Source organism: Pseudomyrmex gracilis, unplaced genomic scaffold (genome assembly GCF_002006095.1).
Source record: "Pseudomyrmex gracilis isolate BER0280 unplaced genomic scaffold, ASM200609v1 scaffold_3, whole genome shotgun sequence".
Classification (NCBI taxonomy): Eukaryota; Metazoa; Arthropoda; class Insecta; order Hymenoptera; family Formicidae; genus Pseudomyrmex; species Pseudomyrmex gracilis.
Window position 1 is genome coordinate 1,182,580 of NW_018020587.1, and position 24,522 is coordinate 1,207,101.

At 45.2% G+C, this 24,522-nt stretch overlaps 1 protein-coding gene across 2 annotated transcripts in view; it reads left to right on the forward strand.

Moving 5' to 3' along the window:
• The window catches only part of LOC109854867 (protein CBFA2T3), a 44,150-nt gene that overhangs the window by 17,838 nt on the left and 1,790 nt on the right, over positions 1-24,522 (forward strand). For both annotated transcript variants that reach the window (XM_020428429.1, XM_020428438.1), the window contains exons 2-7: positions 4,566-4,941; positions 14,782-15,206; positions 16,510-16,656; positions 21,471-21,742; positions 23,465-24,111; positions 24,229-24,515. In XM_020428429.1, coding sequence (XP_020284018.1) covers positions 4,566-4,941; positions 14,782-15,206; positions 16,510-16,656; positions 21,471-21,742; positions 23,465-24,111; positions 24,229-24,515 — 2,154 coding nt within the window. The remainder of the gene's footprint in view (positions 1-4,565; positions 4,942-14,781; positions 15,207-16,509; positions 16,657-21,470; positions 21,743-23,464; positions 24,112-24,228; positions 24,516-24,522) is intronic.

Sequence of the window (24,522 nt, forward strand, 5' to 3'; positions counted from 1 at the left end):
TTTTCTGCCGCGGCACGTATATCACTTCGCACCGCTCTTGTTTGCTTAACTAAGCGTCTTAACGAATTGCCGGAGACACGCGCGTCTCCGCCAGGTCGAGGCCAAAGCTCACCTTAACAACACGCCGGCGGAGAGCGGAGCGGAGGAGTGGAAGAGAGAGAGAGAGAGAGAGTGAGAGAGAAAAGGGTGGGCAATCGATCGCAAGTGACATCCGAGTTAATTGCGTTTCCGACGTTACGCGCCGAGCGGATATCGCAGGTATAAATTATACTTGAGAAAATGCTCGAGATACGCATTTGTTGTTATTTGTTTTTGTATCGCTCGCCGGAAACGTGATACAGAGCACACTTGCGACGACAAAATTTACGCCTCGCTAGACACACAACATCTCAAAATCAAGAATCTGAACGACGAAAAAATATCCACGAACAAAGGTAAAAAAAAAAAAAAAACTTCCATGGATAAATTTTTGTGCGAAGTATTATACTTACTAATTATTACTCTACAAATATAAAAATTGATTGTTATATTTGTAAATTGATTGTATCATTTTCCGAGCAAAACTTTTATATAACGTATTTCACGCAGGCAATCATTTGTAATTTCGCGTAACAGACATTGCAAATGCAACAAAGTGTAAAAATTGAGTTATTTTGTCGAGAGCTAGACAATTAATTAAACGAGATGTTAAAGCAGCATAAAGCTGTTGTATAGAATTTACGTTTTCACATATCGAGCGCAAATTTTGTTCGTGCAATATCCTTTAACAGATGATGATTAATTATTATCTTCTCTCTTTTTTTCAAAGCTTGTTTACAACTGTTGTTTGTATAGTTTCACCAGCGTGTTTTATAATTCCTTGTTTCGATGCGATTTTGTTTTTGAAAAACTTTGTTTCATTGCGCAATAGAATTCATACACAAAACCATAGAAAATATATTCAGGATTTGTTTTTTTTTTTTTTTTTTTTTTTATCAGTAGCGTTATTGCGTCAATCAACGGAGAAATTCTATTACGCCGATTATCACGGAGATACGCACGCGTTGATAGAAGATCGCAAACACTAGAACACTTGCGCGCGTACAACTGTAACAACAGAAGAAGGCGTCAATTACAATTACGATGACCATCTGTCACAATAAAGATCGACGTGTCGCGGCCACGAATTGTGCGTGAAACCGCCAAAACCTAGCGTGGCGCGCAAACCTTCTTCCATCGAATTGCGCGGGAAACACGAGAGGGGGATATAAATTGATTGATGGAGCGACCGCACGCGGGAATCGGAGAGCGTTGTTGTACGCGACCAGAATATGGGCTGTTGACGTTTTTATTACTCGATACTAATCGCGCGTTATCGCGCACAGAAGCGCTTTTTGTCATCATCCCTCCGGTAATTATAGACAGTGACAGTGGTGATCTACTTATCGTTTTTAACGTCACGCGTTATGGTTGTCATAATTTAATTCTTCAAAATATATCGCGATGATCCGATTGATTACAGTCAAGTTAACGTAATGAAAATTGCCTTTGAATATCGCGATTGTGACGGTTGCGGATGTTTTGCCAATGACGACGAAAGGATTTTTATTGTTTCTTCGCGCGCGATCTTGTTGAAATCCAAGAGGAGGAAGTTGAATTTGCCTCCTCCTCCCCCCACCGGCGCGCTGCAGTTAAACCGAACACGTTAAAACTCAACGGCACTTGGCGATGCAGTTTCGCGCGCGAAAAATTATAGCGAGTCATCCGAGCGGCCGTTCCTTGGACGCAACGAAGGGCGCTCGTTTGCATTTCACGTTAATAACAGGACCATGTGGCACCGAAGGCAACCCGCGCGCTCCGTGGATATTGCTTGTGTGTATGTATGTGTACGCGCGCGCGCGCGGCGTCAATAAAATAAAATCCATTCGGAGCGGGAACAGCGGACGGCGTGGGTGTGCGCGCCACGTGGATCTTAAAGATTACTCCCGTTTCCGCATTCGTGCCATTTAATTTTGCCGTAGCCCCGCGGTAATTTTGCTCCGCGTGTCGAACCGAAAATATTACCGTGCGGAATCATCAGCGCGGCGCGACGGACCCAAATAGATTTATACACACGTCCGGGTGATAAATTGCACGTCAAACTTTTTTTTTTTTTTTTAAATAAATTAACGGCACGATCTCGCGCGCGCGTCCGTCTCCTGTCATTTCGCATCGTCGCTAGTTCAGTTTTTATAGGTATTGATAAAAACGTCGAGAGAAGATTGCGCGTGTACATCACGTAATTATAATTCTTTTTGTTTTATACCTAAGTCCGCTGAAGAGAGACAAATTTAATGCGAGATGTTTTTCTGACGACAAATTGATATTTCATTATAGACGCGTCGCGCGCGCCCACACTTACTGTAATCCAATATAGTCGGCAAAAATGGCACAGCTGTCGGATTGTTCGTTATGATTATTTCTTTCAATAGGCGCCATTCAATTTCCTTACAGCTAAGCCGTTTCCGGTGATACGGTTTTGTCTTCGAGCATCAAGCCCGCGCACATGTGAAACCGCGGGATGCACGTGCACTTCGCTCGAGATTATATCGCTGTAGCGCTTCCGGCTTGCATTACGCGCATAGAAATGCGCGTATGTGTCGGTTAAAATCCACGAAAATGTTCATTCAAATCTAAATGAAGTCGGTAAATTTCGAAGAAACACGCGTTGACGATGTTATCTTTAATTTGATTAAAGACAAGTACGTGAAATTGTTAAATTTTAATACATCATAAATACGTGAGACGAAAGAAAGAGAGAAATTGCTTTTAAAGATGAACACACGCATCTCTCGATGACGCAGTTTTTGAAATCGGCAATTTATAAATTTTCGATATCGATATCGCGCTGGAAGAGCTTCTGTTCGTGCGTTATGTTTGTTTCCGCGGAAAAAAAAAAGAAAGAGAATTGCGGGGGAGAACCGAACGTTCGGCCACTTTTAATGCCGGACGTATAGACGTCGGCGCGGAACACCGCGCTCGTAAAAGTCCTCGGCGCAACGCGATTACCGTAATAAATATGAAACGAGATCTTGCAGCGTAAGCGCGAGATAAAGAAGGGAACGCGCGAGCAAAAGAAGAAGCTAAATACGCCGCCTCCTGCGGCATCGCGTGCGAAACGCAAAATGCTTACGCGGCGGCGCCGCATTGCTACCTCCGCTGCCACCTGTCAGACCGATGTAAATCTCCATAATGTTTACGACCCCTGTGCGTATTCCGTAACAAGCAAACATCCCCCGGAGGTTGCACGCGGCGGCGAGAAAAATGTTTCTCCGGACACGGTGCAAACATTTTCGATGAAAAGCTCTCACTTCAATTGCTCTGAAAATTTTTTATTTCCCCAATACGTAATTCTCGAGGTTTGTCTCTTGAAAGACACAATAGTTGAAAGAAAAAAAAGAAACAAGTATTTGACACGTGTACGTTTTCTAATGGTGTTTGTAATAAAATTGGTTTGCGGAAATTGTCTTCACAACGTTATTGTATAAACGCGCGAAGGGAGTTTTGCTCTTTAATGAAAAACTATTTCAAAGCGCTTTTCGCCATTTATGTAATAAGTCCGCCGAGTTGAGAATAAATGACATTTCAATTTGCCGCGCCAGTTGAAGATCTATTTCTGCGCGGCTGTAACGAAATGTTGATTCAAAATTCAATCTGAAATTTCAATCCTACTGTTATTTAAAGAGACTTTTAAAAATGTCACGCGTTTGGCGGATTAATAGAAAAAAAATCAATTTGCTGATGTTCGCTCGAACGAACGAAGCGCTGATCTTTCAAGCAAAGACGATATATATATATATATATATCGCTTTCCTCGAGAAAAACATTTGCGAAGATTTTTGTCGGTTCGTTTGTAGGCCGAGCCCGTAAATCAAAACTGACGTGCGCGCAACGTGATCAGTTTTATGGACGGCGACGGTTCGCGGATCGCCAATATAATTTCGCGCCGTGACGAATCTCTTTGTTGCCGGTTTGTAAAACTAAAACGGCGTTTGTCCGTTTCCATTAAAACGGCCATCGGTATGCGCGGCGACGACCCGTCTCGTCGGGCACGTAGACGAAACATGTCGGCGCGGCGTCCCCTCACATGAAATGGGATCAATCAAATATGAATCGTGCGCGCGATGACGTGCATATAGGTGTTCCGGATCTTTTCTTGCTCGTTTTCCACCGTATCCACGTCGACCCGACCTGCTTGAGAGAGAGCAGGTGCGCGTTTCTCGCGCGTTTCTCGTCGTCGGGGGTTGAAAGAGAGAGAGAGAGACAGAAGCTCCCTTCATATTCAATTATAGTGAAATATTTTGACAACGTATATAGAATTATATGAAACGTTTTTAAAAGAGCGAGCGGAAAAATAAAAAAGAAATGTAGTATATACGAGAAGTAGCGCATCGACTGATGATATTGCGCGCGCGGTGTTTTGTAAATTATTGTTTTTCTTCTGCTTTCTCTGTTTTTTTTTTTTTTCATCTTTTGAAGAAACGCGCCTAAGAACTTCACAACTGCGAGAAACGCTTGGCGCTTAAATTCATAACCGCTGTCCGCAGGTGAGAACGCGGCTCGCGAGCATGAAAGTGGAGGGTGGAGTGGCGACGACGACGGTCCTCCACAAGGTCAAGGTCAAGGAAGAGACGAAGGAATGCTGCGGCTACCAGCAGGCCTCGCCGTCGTCCACGTCGGCGGCAGCCACCTCAACCGTCGCGACGCTCACCGTCTCGACGGCGATTGCCACGACCGTCACCAACAGCAGTAACGGCGTCTCTGCCGTGGGCGTAATTTCATCGACGACCACCACCGTGTCCACCGTCGCTCCTGCGCTGCAATCCTCTTCCTCGTCCTCCAGCATTATCTGCCATCCGCCGACGACCATTTCCAACACCGATACCTTTCCGGTCGACCTCGACCTCAAGGCCAAGAATAAAGGTGAGTATCCTTCCGCGTCTTCTTGAAAAAACATCACGCCGAACGTATCACGCAACCGGAAGAACAACAGTGAGTCGCACAGGTTTCCTGCAACCTCCTCGGAGAGGTGTTTTCGATTCTGTATACGTGTGTGTGTGTGTGAGAGAGAAAAGAAAAAAGTGACATGAAAAAGTCAAACATTTATCGCATCCAAGAAGAATTTTCAAACATCTAGCACATTGGCTCACATTGACCGACTATATTTCTTTTGTTAAAAAAAAGATTATTTTTTTCAACATTTTCTTCTTTTTCGTTTGTGTCAGACGTGACGTCTACCAGTCAGATTTTCTTAGACACGAGTATTTCTGCTTTCTCGAAGGACAATCGATCGGTCAGTTGACCCGTTTGGCACCGTGTAAATATCAATTTGATATTGATCTATTGACTTCTTTCTTCCCTTTGTGTGTTTCGGTTCCGTATGTAACTTGCCGTGTAAAATATAAATGACGACGGTAAAATCGGTGAACTCGTGACATTAACGTGGAATTGTAAGAGCGAAGCCGTCAGCGGCTTAAACAAAAAAATTCTTTCACCATTCAGAACTGACAGCGTTGACGCGTTGAAGTGTGCGTATGTGTGTTAAATTTTAGCTGCCGCGCTCTGTTTATATATATTTATATAAAACAACGAACGATTGCGTATTATTTTATTATTACTTCACGAGTTTAATTACAATCGATCGCGAGGCGATTTCGAAGAGAGTATCTCGCCACCCCCGGAATATACACGTGACGTTCAGAGCTGTTAATGCCGCCCTTCACTTCCATCCCGCCCCGGCAATATTTTGTAATAACGTGTTCGCGAGGAGTGACACGTGTCGTTTAAAAATTGAACGACGCGGAATTAACACTCTGGTCTATTTGATCTATCAGTCGGGAACGCGATGAAAAAACAAATCACCCGAAAATTTTCACCCTTTTCTTTCTCCTTCTCTCCCTCCCTTCCTCTCTCTCTCTCTTTCTCTCCGCGGTTTCGCTTATTCTGTTTTTAATTCGGAATATCGAATACGTTTTTTTCTCACGGCTCTCGAGAGAGAGACGGCACACGTCGTCGTCGATTGATTTTGCGCGCGGCGCGGCGCAGGTACGCGCGGTGAGAGTGCAGTTTATCTAATTTTAGATTCGCATCACACGGTACATTACTTTTTTCCTACACTTAACGCGGATTTCAGTGGCCGGCCGGCGCAGCTGTCAGCTGTCAACCTGTCGCTTGCAATCTGTCACTCGCCAAGATTGCGGCGTGTGACAACCAATCTTAAAAACAAATTTGCGCGAGCGGTGAAATGATTTTTTTAATTATAAAATTAATGCAGCTTGAATATATATATATATATATACATATATGCACAATATATATAAATATTCCGAGTTTAACGAAACACGGAGATGAAAAAAATTTAATGAAATTTTAGTTAAAATGAGCGCAGAATCGCGCGTAGCCGTACAATGCGAATTGGTGTAAATTTTTTGCAAAATTCACGCGCGAAACGTAGATACGTATGTGCATAAGGTACGCGCGCCAGCGAGCTCGAGAGAGAACGACATTTTCCAACTGTTCCGTCGCTCCGGAGAGGCCGCGTAAGAGACCGACGCGTGTTGATTTAGCCGTTTTCGAAAGAGGTGCGCTTCAAAGTCCGCTTCCGGTCCGCTTAAGATCTCGGGCGAGTCGCCGCGCAAAGTGCTATACGTTCTCCTTCCCGCGAAAGAAGAACTGACCCCGATTCTGTCGGAACTGAAAAATTTATAAAAAAGAACGAACGCGACCTCGCCGCGCGGTGTCCGCGCGAGAGAGCCCGCGCTGTGGGCGCGTCGTAACATTAGTTCGGAATATTGCATGCCGGTACCCGTATATTCCTACAGTACCGCTCTCTTCTCTCTCTCGCTCGCTCGCTTGCTCGAATCGTACATTCAGTCTGAGCCGGTTATCTAGACGGGCGAGCCCGCAGCGAAACTTGGAAACCGGGGCTCAGGAAAAAAGCCCCTTCTGGCACATCAAAGCCCCGTCATCACGTCCGAGCGCGAGTCCCTCTACTCCTCCTCTTCCTCCTCCTCTTCCTCTTCTCTTTCGTTAACCGCTCGAGATCGATCAGTTTTTGTTGACGTAACGCAGCATAAAAATCGTCACCGAGGTGTTGACGAGATCCTGTACTCGCCGTCGACGTGATGTGATTAAATCTCTTTTTTTTTTTATTAAAAAAAGAAAAATCTTTCTCTATATATACACATATATTACACGTATATTATAAAACGCAATTTCAAAACTGTAAATCAAAAGAAAAATCAATATCGCGTTATAAAGTCTAAGTCGATCGTTTTTGGACTCCGTGTGGGATGTGATTCTGAAATATATTCGGTGTACGTAACTCTTGCGGTCTTGAAAGCACGCTTAGTGTGCACACACTTACACGTTGATGCGTACGTGTGTGTTTACGTAAAGAGAGCAAATGCGATCGCAGGTGGGCGGGAAACGGAGAGAGACGGGACGACGATGTTCTCTCTCTCTCTCTCTGTCTCTTTCTCTCCGCGGGGGATGATGGCGAAACTCCTGCGAGTCAGTCAGTCAACTTGGGTTGGCTGGCCCGGTGTGTGTCGGTTAGGTTCGTGCGCCGCCTGACTGCCTGGTCCAGACGCGATAAGGCACGTCCAACACTTCCACCGGGATTCTGCTCGGGGCTGATATCATATCCGGCCGCGCTGCCGCCGCCACCGCCGCCACCGCCGGGGCGACTCCCCGACGCTTCGCATCGTTCGAGGTGTATTTCGCGATAGTCACCCGCACACCGCGTGTACCTACGGGCGCGGCTTACGACCTGGAGCTCGTGTCCCCGGCGTACGCGCGTCCTGCTCCCGCCTCTTACAACTGGCTTTCGTAAAACCGGCAAAGCCTCCCCTCGGGCACGGAAGAGCGCGATACTGTCAGTTCGAATGTTACTTAGTTATGGATGGATGTATTAAAGGGGGAACGGCACTTTCTCGAGAGATATTTCGGCTAAAATTGTGTACGGATTGAGACGCAGTAGATCGATATTGATGGTTCCTCGTCTATGAAACGATAGTTGGAACTAATTGATTCCGATGTATCTTAGTTCGAGATTTCGAAGGAGATTACGAGATTGAACCACGTAGTTAATAGCGTTAATTAATAGTACAGAAGAGCAAGACACACGCACACGCACTCTCTCTCTTAAAGAAAAAAATTCACTAAAACTAAGGTTTATTATTATAACACTAAAGGAAAACGGCCTGTGTACATCTGTGGGTTAAAAAAAAAAAAAAAAGGGAGAGACTTTGCGAGAGACGCGTCGTGACGCGTTAAGCTTCCGAGTGTGCGAGCGATCAGCCCGTGACCGGGATGAAATACCGACGGTCCTCAGACCTTAAGTGGCACGCTTGTCTGCGAGATGAAATCGAACACATGGAGTCGCGCGCGGGATCGAATCGGCAAGGAGGAAGCCCGCGCGAAGAAGGATATGCGAGAAAAACGGCGTTGGCGGAAGAAAGGAGAGAGAGGAACGCTTTACAGAATGGTGAGAGAGAGACAGAGAGACATAGAGAAAAAGAGAGAGAGAGGGAGAGAGAGAGAGAGATACAGGGAGAAAGAGCGGGACAGAAGAGAATTCGAGAGTGGGAAGACTCGGGAGTAGGGATTGCGATCAAAGCCATCTGTTGCATTGTCCCGGCAATTAGGAGGCGACAGCTGAGTCCCACCGTACTTACTTCCAGCCAGGGACTCTCAGCCGCGTGGAGCACGTGCGCTTTATCGATCTCGCTCTCTTCGGTGCCCTGTCGAACGTCGTCTACGACGACGACGACGACCACCTTGCTCTCTCCTCGCGTATACGATTCGCGTGAAGCCCGGGTTCTTTACTTCGGCTGCCGTTAGCGCAACTGTTACTGGCGGGATTGCTCGCATCCTTCTTTGTATAACATTGCGTTACGGTAAATTCTCATAGAACAAATTTAACGCAAAGTCTTGTTTTTTCTATGAAACCGCAAAGTGATGAAAAAAAAATCCTCGTGAGCGCGCGGATATGAGATATACAGTTCGCGGGCGAATTTGCGTCAGAGAGCAACATCGAAAGTAACTCTGAAAAGGAATGGTCTGATTGACGTAACAGTTTGCACAACGAACTCCTTCGTGGTTTCGAAAATGTCTGGCAGTGATGCGTGCTGGCGAAGAAATGAAGAGTCTCAGAGAGCAAGAAGCAAACTTGTTAGAGACGTCTCACAAAGGCGGAAAGGCTACGTCTTTGTAACTCGTTCCACTTGACGCTAAGCGCGATTATAATTATCTGACTTTCAATAATGCGCAATGAAATGCGTCGTACGTATATTACGTGTGATATCCGGTGCGTTCGTCGCATTCAGGGGCAATTAGCATTGAAATTGTCACTCAAAATGGGAAGCGATCCAAAACTTTCGATGATAAACGACGCATTGGTACGTTTTTAGTTAGAACAAGTTTCACAATTTCCACGAATTTGTCGGGATAAAATTATATATTGCTGGAATATGCAGATAATATCGGGAGACGCGCGCGGATGTGTGTGGAGAGACGTAATGGATATCGTTCTTCTTCTTCTACTACTTCTTCTTCTTTCTAATTCATGGATTTCCCGAGTTGGGACGCGCGCAGCGCGCCCACGTTTTATATAATGGATATCTTTGAGCGGAACTGAAAGAAAAGTTCGCTTGTGGCGTGAGGAGAGACGCGACGTCGCTCCTCGAGTTCTGCACGTGTGTGCGTTTTAATGCGCGCATATGGTCCGCAAGGCCAGCCCACATGGGTAAACTTTGATTTTCTACTGTCACGAAGACAAACGGGCCTCAGTGGCAGAAAAATAGCGCGCGATTATCTGAAATTTTCTACGGCGCGCGCGCACGTCTTCTTCTTCTTCTTCTTCTTCTTCTTTTACTTTTTCTTCTTCTTTTACGTGCGTGCTGAAATTTTACGGCGCGCACGTTAAAAAGTTTTCGCAGATATTATACTTTATATAGATTCCTCAGATGATTTATTTTATATGTAATTTGAGAAGAATTATTATTATTACACGCGTTTTATTAGGCGTGCGATTAAAACAATTTCGCGTATTGAATATTTTATTTTTACAAAATCGACGAAAAGAGAGAAAGAGAAATGGAAGATAAGAATTCTAATTTAATCTCTTCTCTCTCTCTCTCTTTTTCTCTCTCATATCTTTTTCTTATTATTATTTTTTTTTTTGTTATTTTTATCTGTTTCGATTTAATATTTACTTTTTTAATTTTTTGGCGTTTTAGGATATACTATTCCAGAGTGCTTTTATTATATAAAAGAAGCAAATATTAATTCGTTCTCTCTCGATCTTTTTCTGTAACTACATCTCTGCATTTGATTGTATTTTATCCCAAGATCTTAAAAAACATTAATTTCATTCGACCGCTCTATGTTATACAATAAAAACCGGCGGACGCGCGATACCGGCGTCCGTTCGATGCTGTCACGATTTGCTCGTCACGACCAAATGAAAGCGAAGAGCGCGCGGTTCCTCCTGATAAGCCTCCGGCGACGGAGGCCAAAGCGGAACCGAGCGGTGGATGAGCGAGAGAAGGACGGAGAACCGCTGCAGGAAGTAACAGCTGGCCGAAGGGATAGCAACATCAGCAGCAACAGCAGCACCAGCAGCAGCAGCAGCAGCAGCAGCGGCGGCGGCAGCAGTACCAGCACTAGAAACAGCGGTGGTAGCGACTGTACCATTACCATCAGCTAGAATACCCCGTCCTCTCCGGGATTCTTGTATGTACATACATGTACGCGTACGAACACGCGCACGGATACATGCGCGCGCGACACGAGCAAAAGACGCGCGTTGCATCGGCAAGATTGCACCACTCGTCGCAGAAGTTGAGTGACAGTCGCGTGCAATCACAACGCGACGCTGATTAAACATTCGCGTGTCGCGCACATGCTCCTGCACGGTCTTTAACCTTGGACGGTAAGAGAACTTTGACAATACCTGCGTGTGTGGCAACCGTCAGCATCCGCGCACCTGTGCACGCCTATATATATATATATATCCTCCTCTTTCCTCCCTCTCCGAAGATTTACGACTGAAAATCATGTGTATGTGTGTGTGTACTTATATTTTAATTGAATGTAACTTTTGTTCCGCAACAACGTGGGATTACAAAGCCCGTTTAAAAGAATTTTCCGAACGTTTCAGTTGATTTTCGTTTGGTTTCACGAAATAATTAAAATATACGGTGTATCAATTGTCGTCAGATATGACAATTGATATTATAATGATTTTACCCCCACGACCGGGGAGAGGTTGAAATAATAATAATTCCGCCTCTCTGTATGACAATAATCACGTTTGTTAATTACTTCATTACAATCTATTTACATAATTACAGTGTTCGCGTATTATTTGCATGTTATTATACCGCGGCCGTACGGCATAATTGCAATTATAAATTTATTTCGGGAGAAATACATAGTTGCGTGACGCGACCCGCGCTTCGAGCCTTTCGGAAGAAAAAAATGAAGAACGTGTGCGCGCGTCCGTGTGATGACGATTCTCGAATCGCGTTCTCGGATAATTAATCTCCGTTTTATCACGTCACCCACTTAATCGTCGGCGCATTGGGACATCGCGATTTAGAATGAATGAATCCTGGATGCTTGCACCCGCATAGGATGGCCATTATTGTGAGATGTATCGCGCTCCGCACGATTCCGTATCGTAAAGTCATCGTCGTTGGTGAGGAAACCCGTACCCTATCGCCACGTCCGGCCGCATTTGAACCGCTCTGAAATCGAAATGCGCGCATCCCGAGAGAATTATTCCTCCTCCCCCTCCTGACAAATTTGCCGATACATGCACCGTGTCCCGATTAAGAGGAAGCGCTTGCCGTTTGCCGCTTAATGCCGATTAATTAAATTCGTTATTTTACTTTGACTTCCGACTGTCGAACGGCTCGCGCAAACGACGTTAACGTTAATAAATCATGACAGCGAATAAATATCAGAGACGCAACATTTATATCGGCGTATTTACGGTGTATTAACGATCGAATAATATTATTACAAATGTTACGGCTGAATATTTACGGATTGCTATTACGAGCGCTGTTTCACCTGTCTCCCCGGCCTCTATACGAGCGGAACAATTAATTCGCCGACAGATAACGGAAGAAGAGAGAGCCGCGCAAGGTAAATTATTTATATATGTATTAAAAAAAAAAAAAAAAAAAAGAACACGACAGTACAAAANTATTATTACAAATGTTACGGCTGAATATTTACGGATTGCTATTACGAGCGCTGTTTCACCTGTCTCCCCGGCCTCTATACGAGCGGAACAATTAAGTCGGGAACAGCTAACGGACGAAGACCAGTCCCGCCAATGTATCGTATGCCGTTTTGTATTAAAAAAAAAAAAAAAAAAAAAAGAACACGACAGTACAAAAGATGCACTTTGAGAATCGATAAATGCTAATTTAACAGACCGCGGCTCGAGAGATTATATAAATCGCGATATGTGTTGCGAGTTAGCGTACACAAACGCACACACAGTTACAGAAATAAATTTTCTTCTTTATTTTTTCTCTATCGCGCGGGAGATGTGCAAACTTCGCTCTCGCAATCGTGGCTTACATAAAGTTGCCGAGGTCATCGAAGTTGATTTTTTCCGTGGGATATCGCGACGAGAAGCGCGCACCCATGTTAAAGCTCCTCGCCTTTATGCAAGCGACGACGACGCTCGAAGGCGCTTGTGTGTACTCAGGCTTCTCTCCGTCATATCGCATAAGCCGTGAGGTAGTTTAGTTTGTCGGGAGTTCAGGTACAGGTAATTACCTACTGGCTACCGGCGTCAGGTGGTAGTGACACAGTAGCGTCGACCTTCTCTCCTTCACCTCTTACTTACTCATCATCTGTCTCCTTTCTACCCTCCCTTTCTCCCCTTTGTCTCTTTCTCTCTCTCTCTCCCTCTTTCTCCCTCTTTCTGTTCTTTCCTCCCTTATCATACGTTTAACACGCACCCACGCAAAAATGTCTCGTGGCGATCAGCTCCATTAGCTTAATGGGACCGTACATATTCTATCGATGGATTGACTGTCTTATCTTGACGGTCATCCCGCGCGTTGTAAGTGCGAAGTTCGAGTGCCGCATCAATTATTCACCACCTCATTACATATATGCTGCCTCGATGTGGGGATTGATTATTTTATCGATAGTTGCGGGATAACTTTCTTTACGTGGTTGTTTTTTTTTGCGCAAATAAAATATAATCAAATAATTTCAACCGATTTAACCGATACTTGGATTTAATCGATTACGCATCTCTCGTGTTGGCGTGCTTATAGCGCCTCGCATTATATAGCATTTTAACGCTCGTTTATGTGATACCTGCGGCCGTCAATTACGAGCGAGCCAAGCGCGCGCGTACAGGTGTAGCGGCACTAAAAGCAGGAAATTTCTCGACATGTGAATTACATCACACGCGATGGCATCTCGTGGATGCAATTGCGACTTCGGTGCTGCGATTACATCGTAATCCCGAGAGGGAAAAACAAGGCGGTCGGGAATAATAGCAAATCGCGTAATTGTTCCTGAAACAAAAGCGCCGAAGAACTATAAATTACACATTTCGATGGATTTTTGCGCACTCTTTGCAAATTCTGTATAGGCATATATTATTGCTTTTGACATCTTTAATTTTTATATCTACTTCGATATTTCAATTTTTTTTAAATAAAATATTTCGACTTTTATAAAGTACGCATACGTTTAATTTGTTAACATTATAAAATATTAAAATGTGGAACTTGTTATGGAAGTTTTAGGCGAAAAATGTTGTAAAATCCTTTTAGAATTAATAACCATAGAATTCCCATATCCCCAGATTAAAAAAAAAAAACAAAAAACTCTGAACGTGAATCTACAGTTGTTGAGCGAATTGTGCCAATAATCTCCGCGATTGATCCGCGATCGCGACGAAACGGCGATTTTCCCGGAAGACTCGCCTCGGCAAAGGACGGTCGTCGCTGTCGATCGTCGTTAAATCCCGAGCGCGCCACGGGGGGTTAGTGTCTGTAACGTTTCGTTATCGGCATACTCGGCATTGCTCTCGTCGTTTTCGCCACGCATGCCGCAGGCGTTTCACGAGAGATAACGCGCGCGCACGGAACGGGAACAAGACAAGGCGGATGACACGGCCCGTAATTGCATGTTATCCGTTGCACCCACGCGCGCGGCCGATGCATGCGCCGTCCGCCAAGCCTCTCTGTATATGAACGTTAATGCAAATATGTGGACGTGAATGCGCGCGCGTTTGTGTTGTTGCGGAAGAGTGTGTGGCGGTCGGATCCACGGCTGCCCGTTCCACGTGCGCCGCGCTTGACGTCCTCAGGATACGCGATACAAAGGACGTTTGCGGCGTCGCCCGTGCCTTTCCGAGCTTTCAATGGTGCCCTTTTGGTCTCAAGTGTAAATAATGCCCGTCTCGCGCTTCGAGAGAACTGGTTTCGCGAATTTATTGAGTGACCCGTCCGTCACAAAGTCGCGCAATAAAATAAATAGCTTTCTCCGAATCGGGAATCGATATGTTGTTAAATGACGATTCTTTGCATTTGCGCGTGGCAAAATGGCAAAGTCTCGGCGACTTGAGATAAAAATAAAAATTTCGTGGTCTCTTTTGTGAAAATAAATGGATCTTAGATCTCAGAGATGTACGAAATAAAAAACAAGTCGAGAATTAACTCCGCCGCTCTAGAAAAATTAAATGTCCGTGCTTGAGAATTCCGAATCTCGTTGCAGCACCCACTTCCTCCTCTTCCTCTTCCGCGCTGCGGGAGAAGTCCTCGCGCGAAGAAACGGCTCAGCCCGAGGCGCACTCGCCCTCCTCGCAGCATCAAAGGATCGTCCAGCAGAAGCAAACAAACGGTTCCCGATCGGAATATAAAGGCGCGTCCAGATCCTCGGACAACGACAGCCCGTTACCCTCGCAGTCGCTTAAACCCGAGCTCGAGGACGGGTCAGCCAATGCCGGGTCTTGCAGGACGGACGAGCAGTGCGATGGCGCGACACCGACAGCGAACGGCAGCGGCGCGTCCAGATGCGTCAGCGGCATTTTCGCAGGACACGGCAAGCTCAAGAGGCTGCTGGGCACTTTGGTGCAATTTGCGACCGACATCTCGGCGGACACGGGCGACACGGTGCGCACGTTGGTGCTCACTCTTCTGGTACGTAGGTGGATGAGACATTCCGATTTTACAGCGGATCTCGGTCTTAGCGCGCAATTGGTTTTTTTTTCTCTTTTTTTATACCAAGCATGTCGAATTTTCTGCTGCAGCGACCGATATGTCTCAATTTTCTTTATCTTGTTTTATTTTTATATGCTTTTTGTATTATTTATGTGTGTATATATTTTTATATATATTTTTATTATTTATTTATTATATTATATATTTATGTATAATAATTAAATTTAAAAGTATAATAGATTTCTTGAGGAATTTTCTACTTTTTTTTTCTTTTTTTATTGATGCACGTATATTCGCTACAATTTATGCTACGTGAACCGTTAGCTTGTGCGGCAATCTCGGTAAGTTTATCTCGCGCGTTCCATCAGATACTCGACCAAGCATCCTCTTATGTTAGAGTGCGCGAGAGGTCTTGCTCACAAATTCTTTCAGTACCAACAATAAGTAAGACACGCAAACCAGCTGGCGTTTTCTGTCGCGCGTTAAAATTGCGGAACACGCAATTATTCTATTACACATGTACGATGTATTATCATTCGCGTATATGCTGTAAACACTTCAGCAGCGGAAAACGCACTTGTACTTAAATGTTATTAAAATGAGCCGCCGACTTCCTCTTTTGATCCGGGAAAAACAAATATGCGTTTCGCAATCTCTCGATGAGAATTTTTATACTTCGTTCGCACAATTCGCGTGTGCCCGTTGATTCTATTACAAAATAATATTTATATATATATATACATATATATGTACGTATATTTTGATGTTGTTGTTGCCATGTTGATTTTATCACAACGATGAGGCCATCAAAATCCGCGGTCCGATTGCGACGGAACCGCGCCGTCCAGATAACGATTTTGCGATGTGCAATGCGTGCACGCACTGGTGGGGAGGATGAAGAGGAGGAGGGAAGTCCGCTCACGAGATGAAAAAAAAGCATAGTTAATCGATGTCGACCGTGCCGTGTCGTTAAACAGCTCGTAAATATTCAAAGTACGTACATAATGCATAATGTCGTCGTGTGTACCGAGCGTGCATACGTCCCGGAAACGTGACATCTGGTGACCGTGCTTAACTGTAAAACGATCGCGGCACGTGACAAACGCAAAACCAAATCCGCGACTGAAGCCGCGCGCGCGAAACGTTCCCCGCGCGTTTCGCCTCGGGATCCGGGGTCTTTTTGCCGAAGATTGCAGCATTACGCGCGCGACGAAACTGCGCGCACACACACACATACACACACACACACACACGCTAACTGTGTGTGATGGCTTGATTGCAGAGTGGTAGCATGACCGCGGAGGAGTTTCATTCGGCGTTACAGGAGGCGACAAACTTTCCGCTCCGAGGATTTGTCCTGCCATATCTTAAGCATACTTTGCCCTCGTTGCAGAGGGATCTGAGCAACGCTGCCAGAGCGAATAATCAGGTAAGGCTGATTTTTTCATTCTATGTTTGTTTTTAATTCACAAATCATTTCTTAGAAACACACAGTCGCAGAAAAAATTGTGTTCAATATTTTGTTCAATATATTATTTTATAAAATGAGAGACATATATCATATATTGCTTTTTATTCGTGTACCACGTGATGCTTCAGAACCCGTCCGGAAAATTTATTTAAAAAAATGTGGCGTATATAAAAGTTTTGATTAATATATCGATGTGACGCAAGTTTATTGTTAGCGTGGGGAAAGAGTATCCATACGAGGTTTCCCAGATTCGACAGACTGTCACAAGGGTGCAATGAGAATAACAGTGATGCCCCTGATCCATAAGCAGTGCCGATGCTTTATTGAAGCCACACCACGGCGGTCATAAATCACTGCGCTCACAGTGTGCAACGTGGCGCGCGTCACGTAACGATGCATGAAGACGCGCATTCCGCGCGCCACAAAAATTGTTATTCACCGCGGGGCAAAGGTCCGTCGGAATAAGTCATATTTGTACGTTTTTCAAACTGAAATTTCCACGAGTCTTTCATGTAGTTATAAAAAATAAAAATAAAAAAAACTTGACCTCTGTAATTTCTTGAATTTGTTTGAAGGCATCTCATTTTATATTAAAAAAAAAAACAACATCGTAAAACAATAAATAGTATTTATTAATAACGGTTCGATGAAACAAATTATAAGACAAAAAACCAGAGAGGTCCAGAGAGGCCCTATGGTCCAAGTTAAAGATAAACCATCAAATGCATCATAAAACGCAGTGTATTCCGAACGTTTCGATCAACTTTATTAGTGATGATTTTCAGCACTAGCTCGACTAGTCATCATCACAAAGACCGCTCAATGCACGCCGGCAAGCACAACGAACCAAAACAACAGATAACATAGACATGCTAAACATCAAAGTATGATGTCTATGTATCGAAGGTTTTTAACTGTTAGATAAGATTAAAAACCGGATTGAAATGTCGCAATACTCGCCAACATACAAGGAAACGGAACAAAGCGCCTTACAAACCATGTAATACACATGGAGAGGTGTCAGAAATAACGCATGAAAATCAAACTCGAAAAATAGAAAGAGGGTGGACTAGTCACGTGTTGTTTGTGCTCTCCTCTTTGTCACGTGACTGTACTTTAGTAGTCACGTTTTTAAAGTCATGTGACTAAAGTGAAGTCACATCCGGAATACACTGCGTTTTATGGTGCGCCATTTGATCGTCCACCTTTAATCTGGATCACTGGCTGTCTGGTTTTTTGTCTTCATTTCGTGCAAACAAAAATCTTATCATCTTATCTTTATCATCCGTTGTGTCTATCGCGCAAGAAACACGCAGTTCGGGAATTTGGCGCGGCTCATGCCGGCTGTTAATAGATACGTTGCGTGCCAGTTCTTTTTCATCGCGCATTCCCCGACGAAGGATCGCGGCGACGAAGAAGACGCCCGCTTCTCCCGCACGACATTACGTCGCCGCAAAACGGCAGATCGATGGCGCATGTGGCCGATCCCAAGAGTGCGGCCGCGGAACGCGCGGCATCCCGAACGAGGGAAGATCGCTGAAGCGTTTGTTATGCGGTTCGCGCCCTTTCCCCAAAGATGCCGCACGTGTTTGATGTCTCTCTTTCGCGTGGATCGCGCGCCGGCCCATAAATTTGTATGCACTACTGCGCCCGGTCGAATTCTTTCACGCGTTCACCTCACCGCGGTATCATGCGACCGGTGTTGCGGCTATTAGAAGCATCACGAAAAGTACGCCTTTGATAACGAACAGACGCGAGAAGAATTTTTTTTATCGCTCTCTCTCTCTCTCTTTCTCGTCTAATTACATAAGCCCCCGAAACAAAACAAAAAAAAACGAACGGAATAAATCTTAATTAAAATATGAAAATCTCGCACGATGAAGACTATAAGTACTTGGAGTTGATTATTCATTAGTTAAATTTTAAGGCCGAGCTCTCTAAGCGACCGCTCACACAGTTGCCGGTTTCCCAGATTATAAAAAGTTACTTTTCAAATCGGGACGGCAGTGCAATGTATGCAATTTATTTTTATTTTTTTTTTTTTAATACGACTTGTGTATAAAGTTTCGAACGAATTTGATAAATCGCAATGTTTGTCTCTCGCAATAATATCTACCGTGTGTAAAAAGTTACAAGTCGAGCATGAGTGTACGATAGAAATATGATATTTTGTTTGATCGATCTCTCTTATTTCGATACCGCACAGCGAACGTTGAATGACGCGAAAATTACAAAGTAAACGACACGATCCCGTCGGAGAGAGCGGAATCGTTTTTGAATACACCGTGGAATCTGCGTGAGAAATTGCGTGTGAGGATGGGACACGCGGTACTGTGTAACGAGCGCGTCGCGAAAGCGCGGGAGTGAAAACCCGGTAAAATCAACAGAGAGGCAAGGCCGGAGCCGGCTGGGCGGGCTGTTTTAATTTCCCAGGCTACTTTCCGATCGTCGGTGGGAGCGCACCCGTCTGTTCCAAGATGGATGGACGAATGCACGACTCCGCGATGTAGCGAACGAGACGAGCGACGCGAGGGAAAAAAAAAAAAAAAAAAGCGGCAAGCCTATATACGGATTTTTACTCTCTTTCTCTCTCTCGCTCTTATCGTCGAGAAAACGCCACGGAGATATACACGCGAGATATACGTAGGGGGGTTTAAATGTCACGCGATATCGCGCGTGATACGCGATCACGTGCGTACGTGTGCGCTCGACCGTATCTATACGTAAATTGCGATCAATAATTTGTAGATATGTAATAATTGATTGACCGATTCTTTTGTCATCAAACATCATTTTCTCGCGAGAAACTTTGAAGAAAAAAATCGATAGGTGTACTTTAAATAGATATGTAAAGTGGCAGTCGCATAAATTTGTGCAAAATCTCCAGAGCTCTTTTTTTTTTTTTTTATGAAAGATATTTTAGGCTTTGGTAGAAGGAAATTGTGCAAGAGAGGGAGGAAGCGATTAAATAACGCTGCATTTTAAAGAATTATATCGGCGGTGCTCGCGCGAAACTGTTGGTCCGTAATTGTACATATAATCTCGTTCTTAAAATTATCCCTTTACACGTACCGTCCTTCCTTCCCGTCCCTTATCGTTAAATCCGCGGATGTACGATTTAATCCTTATATGCTGAACACCGTTCGTGTGTGCATTGGCCGATTCGAATATTCCGGTCCGGCGTTCTCGCGCGATTATTTGTCTGCCAAAAAGTACGAAAAGGAAAGGACTTTTCGTATTTTAACGAGACGATATTGCGTTCATGCGGAATTTTGCGTCGAAATTAATGTCGAAGAAAATGCGCTTTTTGTTTCTCTTTATGCAAATCTGTGTGTCGAAAATAAGAATATTTGTGCGAGAGATCTCTTTGGACGTTGAGAAAAGAAGGAAGAGGGCGGGGAAAGGAGCATTTGCGAGTCGCAAGTTTCAACGTGGGCGAGCTCGTCGTTTTCAATCGATATACACGCGGCGCATCTTTAATTTCCACGACGCCGCGAAATTCGAGCGCGCGGGGGATTAATAGCAGCCGCGCCGCTTCCCGCTTATGCTACTGTCCGCAGCTGTTGCCCGTCTCGAAGGCGAGTGAAACGGAAAGAGTCGAGGCGCGGGCGCCAGTGCGACAGAACGTTCACGGTGAGGTAACGAATTGCAAATTAATAGCGGACATTTACATTTCTGCCGGCGCGCGATGAGGAAGGCGCGCGCGTGAGGATCGAAAGTCGCAGAGAGGCGCGCGTCGCGCGACGACTCGGTTTTCCAGTTTTCCGTTCTCTCCTTCGTGACGACACTCGACTGTGTCATATACATGTAAATCCCGCGAAATTTCTTGCGAGATTTATATTTCGCGAAATGTCGTCAAAACACACCTCGCATTCGTTTGAACGTACGTCTTGACTAATTTTCTGGACTTTTTTGGATAAATAATTTTTTTGTTTTTTACATATGATTTTCTAATGTATGCAAAGAATTTGATTTGTTCGATTTTTTTATATCTCAAGGTATCACCTCGTCGATAATTAAGCGGAAGCTTCGAGACAACGAACTGTCAAGTACAAACGTTTTCACACGCACGCACATACACACACACACAAACACACACATTGCCTAAGTGATTATCGCGTGTATGCCGATCGATGATCGTTAATTGCAAGTCGTGAAAGCGAAAGAGACCGAAAAGGAAGGGAACGAAAAGTGGCAAAAGGGAGATTGGAAGGTACCGATATTGAATTAGAAGCGATAAATCCCACCCCTGCCGTGCCGACTTCGATATTGGGGGCAAGAGAGAGGACTCCACGAAGAGAACTTCGACTACCGGGCGTACCCGAATGGCAGAAACGACGATAAAGAAAGCGGTGAAACGAATATTAAAAGTCGAAACCGATGTGTGATTGGGTAGGGCCAATCAATCTTTGGCTTGCGAACCTATTCGGGGAAAAAACTTGATCGTAACACTAGCATCCTAATGCGTTCCTATTTTCCGATGGTTGACATCGGATTTATTTTTTGTGAAATTTCTTATTGCACGTACAATTCGAAAATTTATTTTACCGACACCGTTATTTTAATATTAAACATGATATTGAAAATATATATTGATTATATTATTTTACTGATCATTATAATATAAATATATATTTATATAAAATATTCTTGTATAAATATATATATATATATATATATATATATATATATTACATATATTTGTACATGTAAATATATATAACGGAAAGGAATTAATGAGAATGTACCCAATACGTACCTTGTGTTTGCAGAGCTGTGCGCAATTCCTCCGGTCCAACGAATCCGCTGTCCTGGAGGCTGTCGGGCTGGTCCCGTCCGGCGAATCCGTCGAGGTCTTTGGCGAGCACGGCGGCGCGAACGGGATCGCGGGTGGTAATCAATGCTCCGCTCATTACGCGATGCGCTCGAATTCTAATCCCGGCGTGGGCGCAATTCAGCACGCGGCGGGCAGTAACACCGCGGGCGCGTTGCATCATTATCCTGGCGCGGCTCACGCACCGAAGCGCCGTGCCTCCGACACCCCGTAAGTCGCAAACAGAAACCAAGTTCAGGACGGATGGTTTTTTCAGGTTGTAAATGATTTCTCGGGAGCGCCGAAGCGGATTGTACAAAGTATTATTTTTTTTAATTTGTTAAAAAATTTCTCTTCAAGTCGATTACGCAATTGTTTTGTTTGGTTAATATTGTATAAGCAGATAGAGTACGTGTTGTGAAAAATAACTGAACGACGTTGTTACTGATCTCGTATCAAGATCATGTTTCGCACGAAGCTTGTCTTTGCGAAGAGATATATCGTGATGCAACTATCGGCTTGAATAATAGAACGCGACACAGTTCCGAGGACGAATGTGCACATTTCTCGTATCGTCGGGAAATCGTTCATGGAAAATTGCAGCGCAAAATTATCTTCGAATTCGGTGTATGTACGTGGGATCGTGCGTCTTCTTATTTATAATTTTACGGCACGTACATCACGTCTCTCGTAAAGTTCGCTCTCCACGCGCGATCACAACGCGGAGGAATATCATCTGTAGTTACGGCGAGAGTCGTAAATTATCTCGCTGAGATCGCGCCGCGGCGAAAGATCGCGCGGAATCTTCTCGCTCGTCCAACTGCAATAACTCGCACGCGAATGACGAAACGCCACGCATCTGCGCGTACACGCGCGCCTATTACGCTTGCCAAACCGCAGAATGCCGTCGTTTCGGAAAAAATCTTGGCCGCCGGCCGCCTGCACTTCTCGGCGGCATTTATCGCGATCGAACGGCCATTAATGCGAAATTCCCCGCACAGCGACGCTCAGCACAATTTGCTCATATTCGGTAATTCGCGCGCGAAAACGATTCTCAAGCTACTAAAAAAAAATCTTAAAAATAAAAGAGCTTGTACAGTAAGAAATGCCGCGTCATCAATTTTTCGACGACTTGTAAATTTTCTTAGCGCATCAGTTTTTTTCACATTTGTGCAAACAACTTTTTTCTCTCTCTTTTTCAAAAAAATCTATATATGTCGGCGTGATTGAGCTATTTCTTAATGCGCGCGTTTCACGGTGTCATCGCCAATGCGAGTGCCGAGGTGTTGATGAAATCAGTGCCGGACGACTGGAATTTCCGGTCAGAATGATATGTAGACGAGGGGGGAGAAAGAGGCGGTGTGTGCGGAGGGAAGGGGGGCAGCGAAGCGAATACGAAGGCGACAAAACGCGGTGTGCGCCCTGGCAATGCCACCCTGGCCTCCTCTCGATATGTCTGCCGGTGACGTTTCCATATATCATCGGGGCACCACCTTTCCCGAGCGACCCCTCGCCGCGCCCCTCCGCGCGCGAGCCCAAACCACCCCCGTCGCCCTACCACGAGTACCTCGACGAACTTGCCTCGAGTGCCTATCGGCATCCTGCTAATACACACCACGGCGCACACGTGTTGACGAATAGTATAGGTGTGCACATAGGTCTCTATACGCAGAGAGACCCGGCGTCTTTGATTTCGCAGACAATTCTCGCGCGCAATGCCGGATGCCCGAACAATGTGCAAAAGATGTTCTATGGCGAGCGGAGAATCGAGGGAGTTAAAGAATTTACATTCCAAGAGAAAAAGAGGGAGAGAAAAAGATATTCTAAAAAGTGAATGAAATATATCTAATCTTTTTCTTCGCGAGTTTCTTCCAATTTTAATTATGACTGTTTTTAGTAAAAACAATTTTAAATAAATGTTTTCTCTTCATACTTTTGCAAAATACTTCGCAGGTACTACGAGAACGGTGCGCTCCTAGACGACATGCCGGTGTACGGCAAGAGGTCCACCAATCCGTGGAGCCATCACCATCAGCAGCAGCAACAGCAACAACAACAACAGCAACCGACGGATCCGTCTTACTGCTGGTATCATCCGCTGCATTCCTCGAGCGGATCGATTCAAGGTCACGCGCACGGCCACGGCCACGGGCCAAGTCCGTTGCCGCCTAGTCTCGTGCAGATTAATCAAATAAATGCGTTCTCGACGCCGCATCACCTCGCGCAACAGCCGCAGCAGCCGATGAGCCACGGGCTGCAGATCCAGAACGGCGGCAGTCTCGACGACGAGTGGAAGAACATCCACGTGATGCTCAACTGCATCCTCGGCATGGTTGAGAAGACCAAGAGAGCGCTGGCGATCCTCCAGCGACGAGGATGCTCCAGTCCAGCGGCTGCGGCACCACCACCGGGTATGGTCGCGGCGCAAAATGGCACAAGCAACAACGCCAATGGCAACAATCCCTCGTCGACCAACGGCGCGCAGGTCGAGTCGTCCACTAACGACCGAGACGGTAGTTTGAAGCGACTTTCCGGGGAGATCGTCGCGCAAACGATCAAGGCGACCGAGGACAAAGTAGCCGAAGTCAAACGAAGAGCCGGTCGGTATCTTCGTTATATTTTATGTTAGATTGTATTGTTTTTGTTTGTTTACGAATACTAACACAAGGATGTACATGCCAATCGGAAGTTGATTTGATTGGAAATTACTTTCATAGAAGAAGCCGTGTTGGAAGTGAAAAGAGCCGCAGTGGCAGAAGTGCAACGTGCCGTGGCTGTTGCGGTCGCGGAATCCAGAGCGAGCGAACGTTTGAGGGTTCATCGGCTGTTGGATCTTCCGATGTCCCAGAGGAACCACAGCAGTCTGCGCCAGAGCTCCTTCCTGAGGGTTCATGGAAGTTCGAGCGCGGTCGAGGCCAGGACGACGCCAACGACAACATCAAACTCGGCGCCGTCGACCACCGAGGACGAGAAGGATATACATCTCACCAGCGTAATGGGATCCGTAAGTA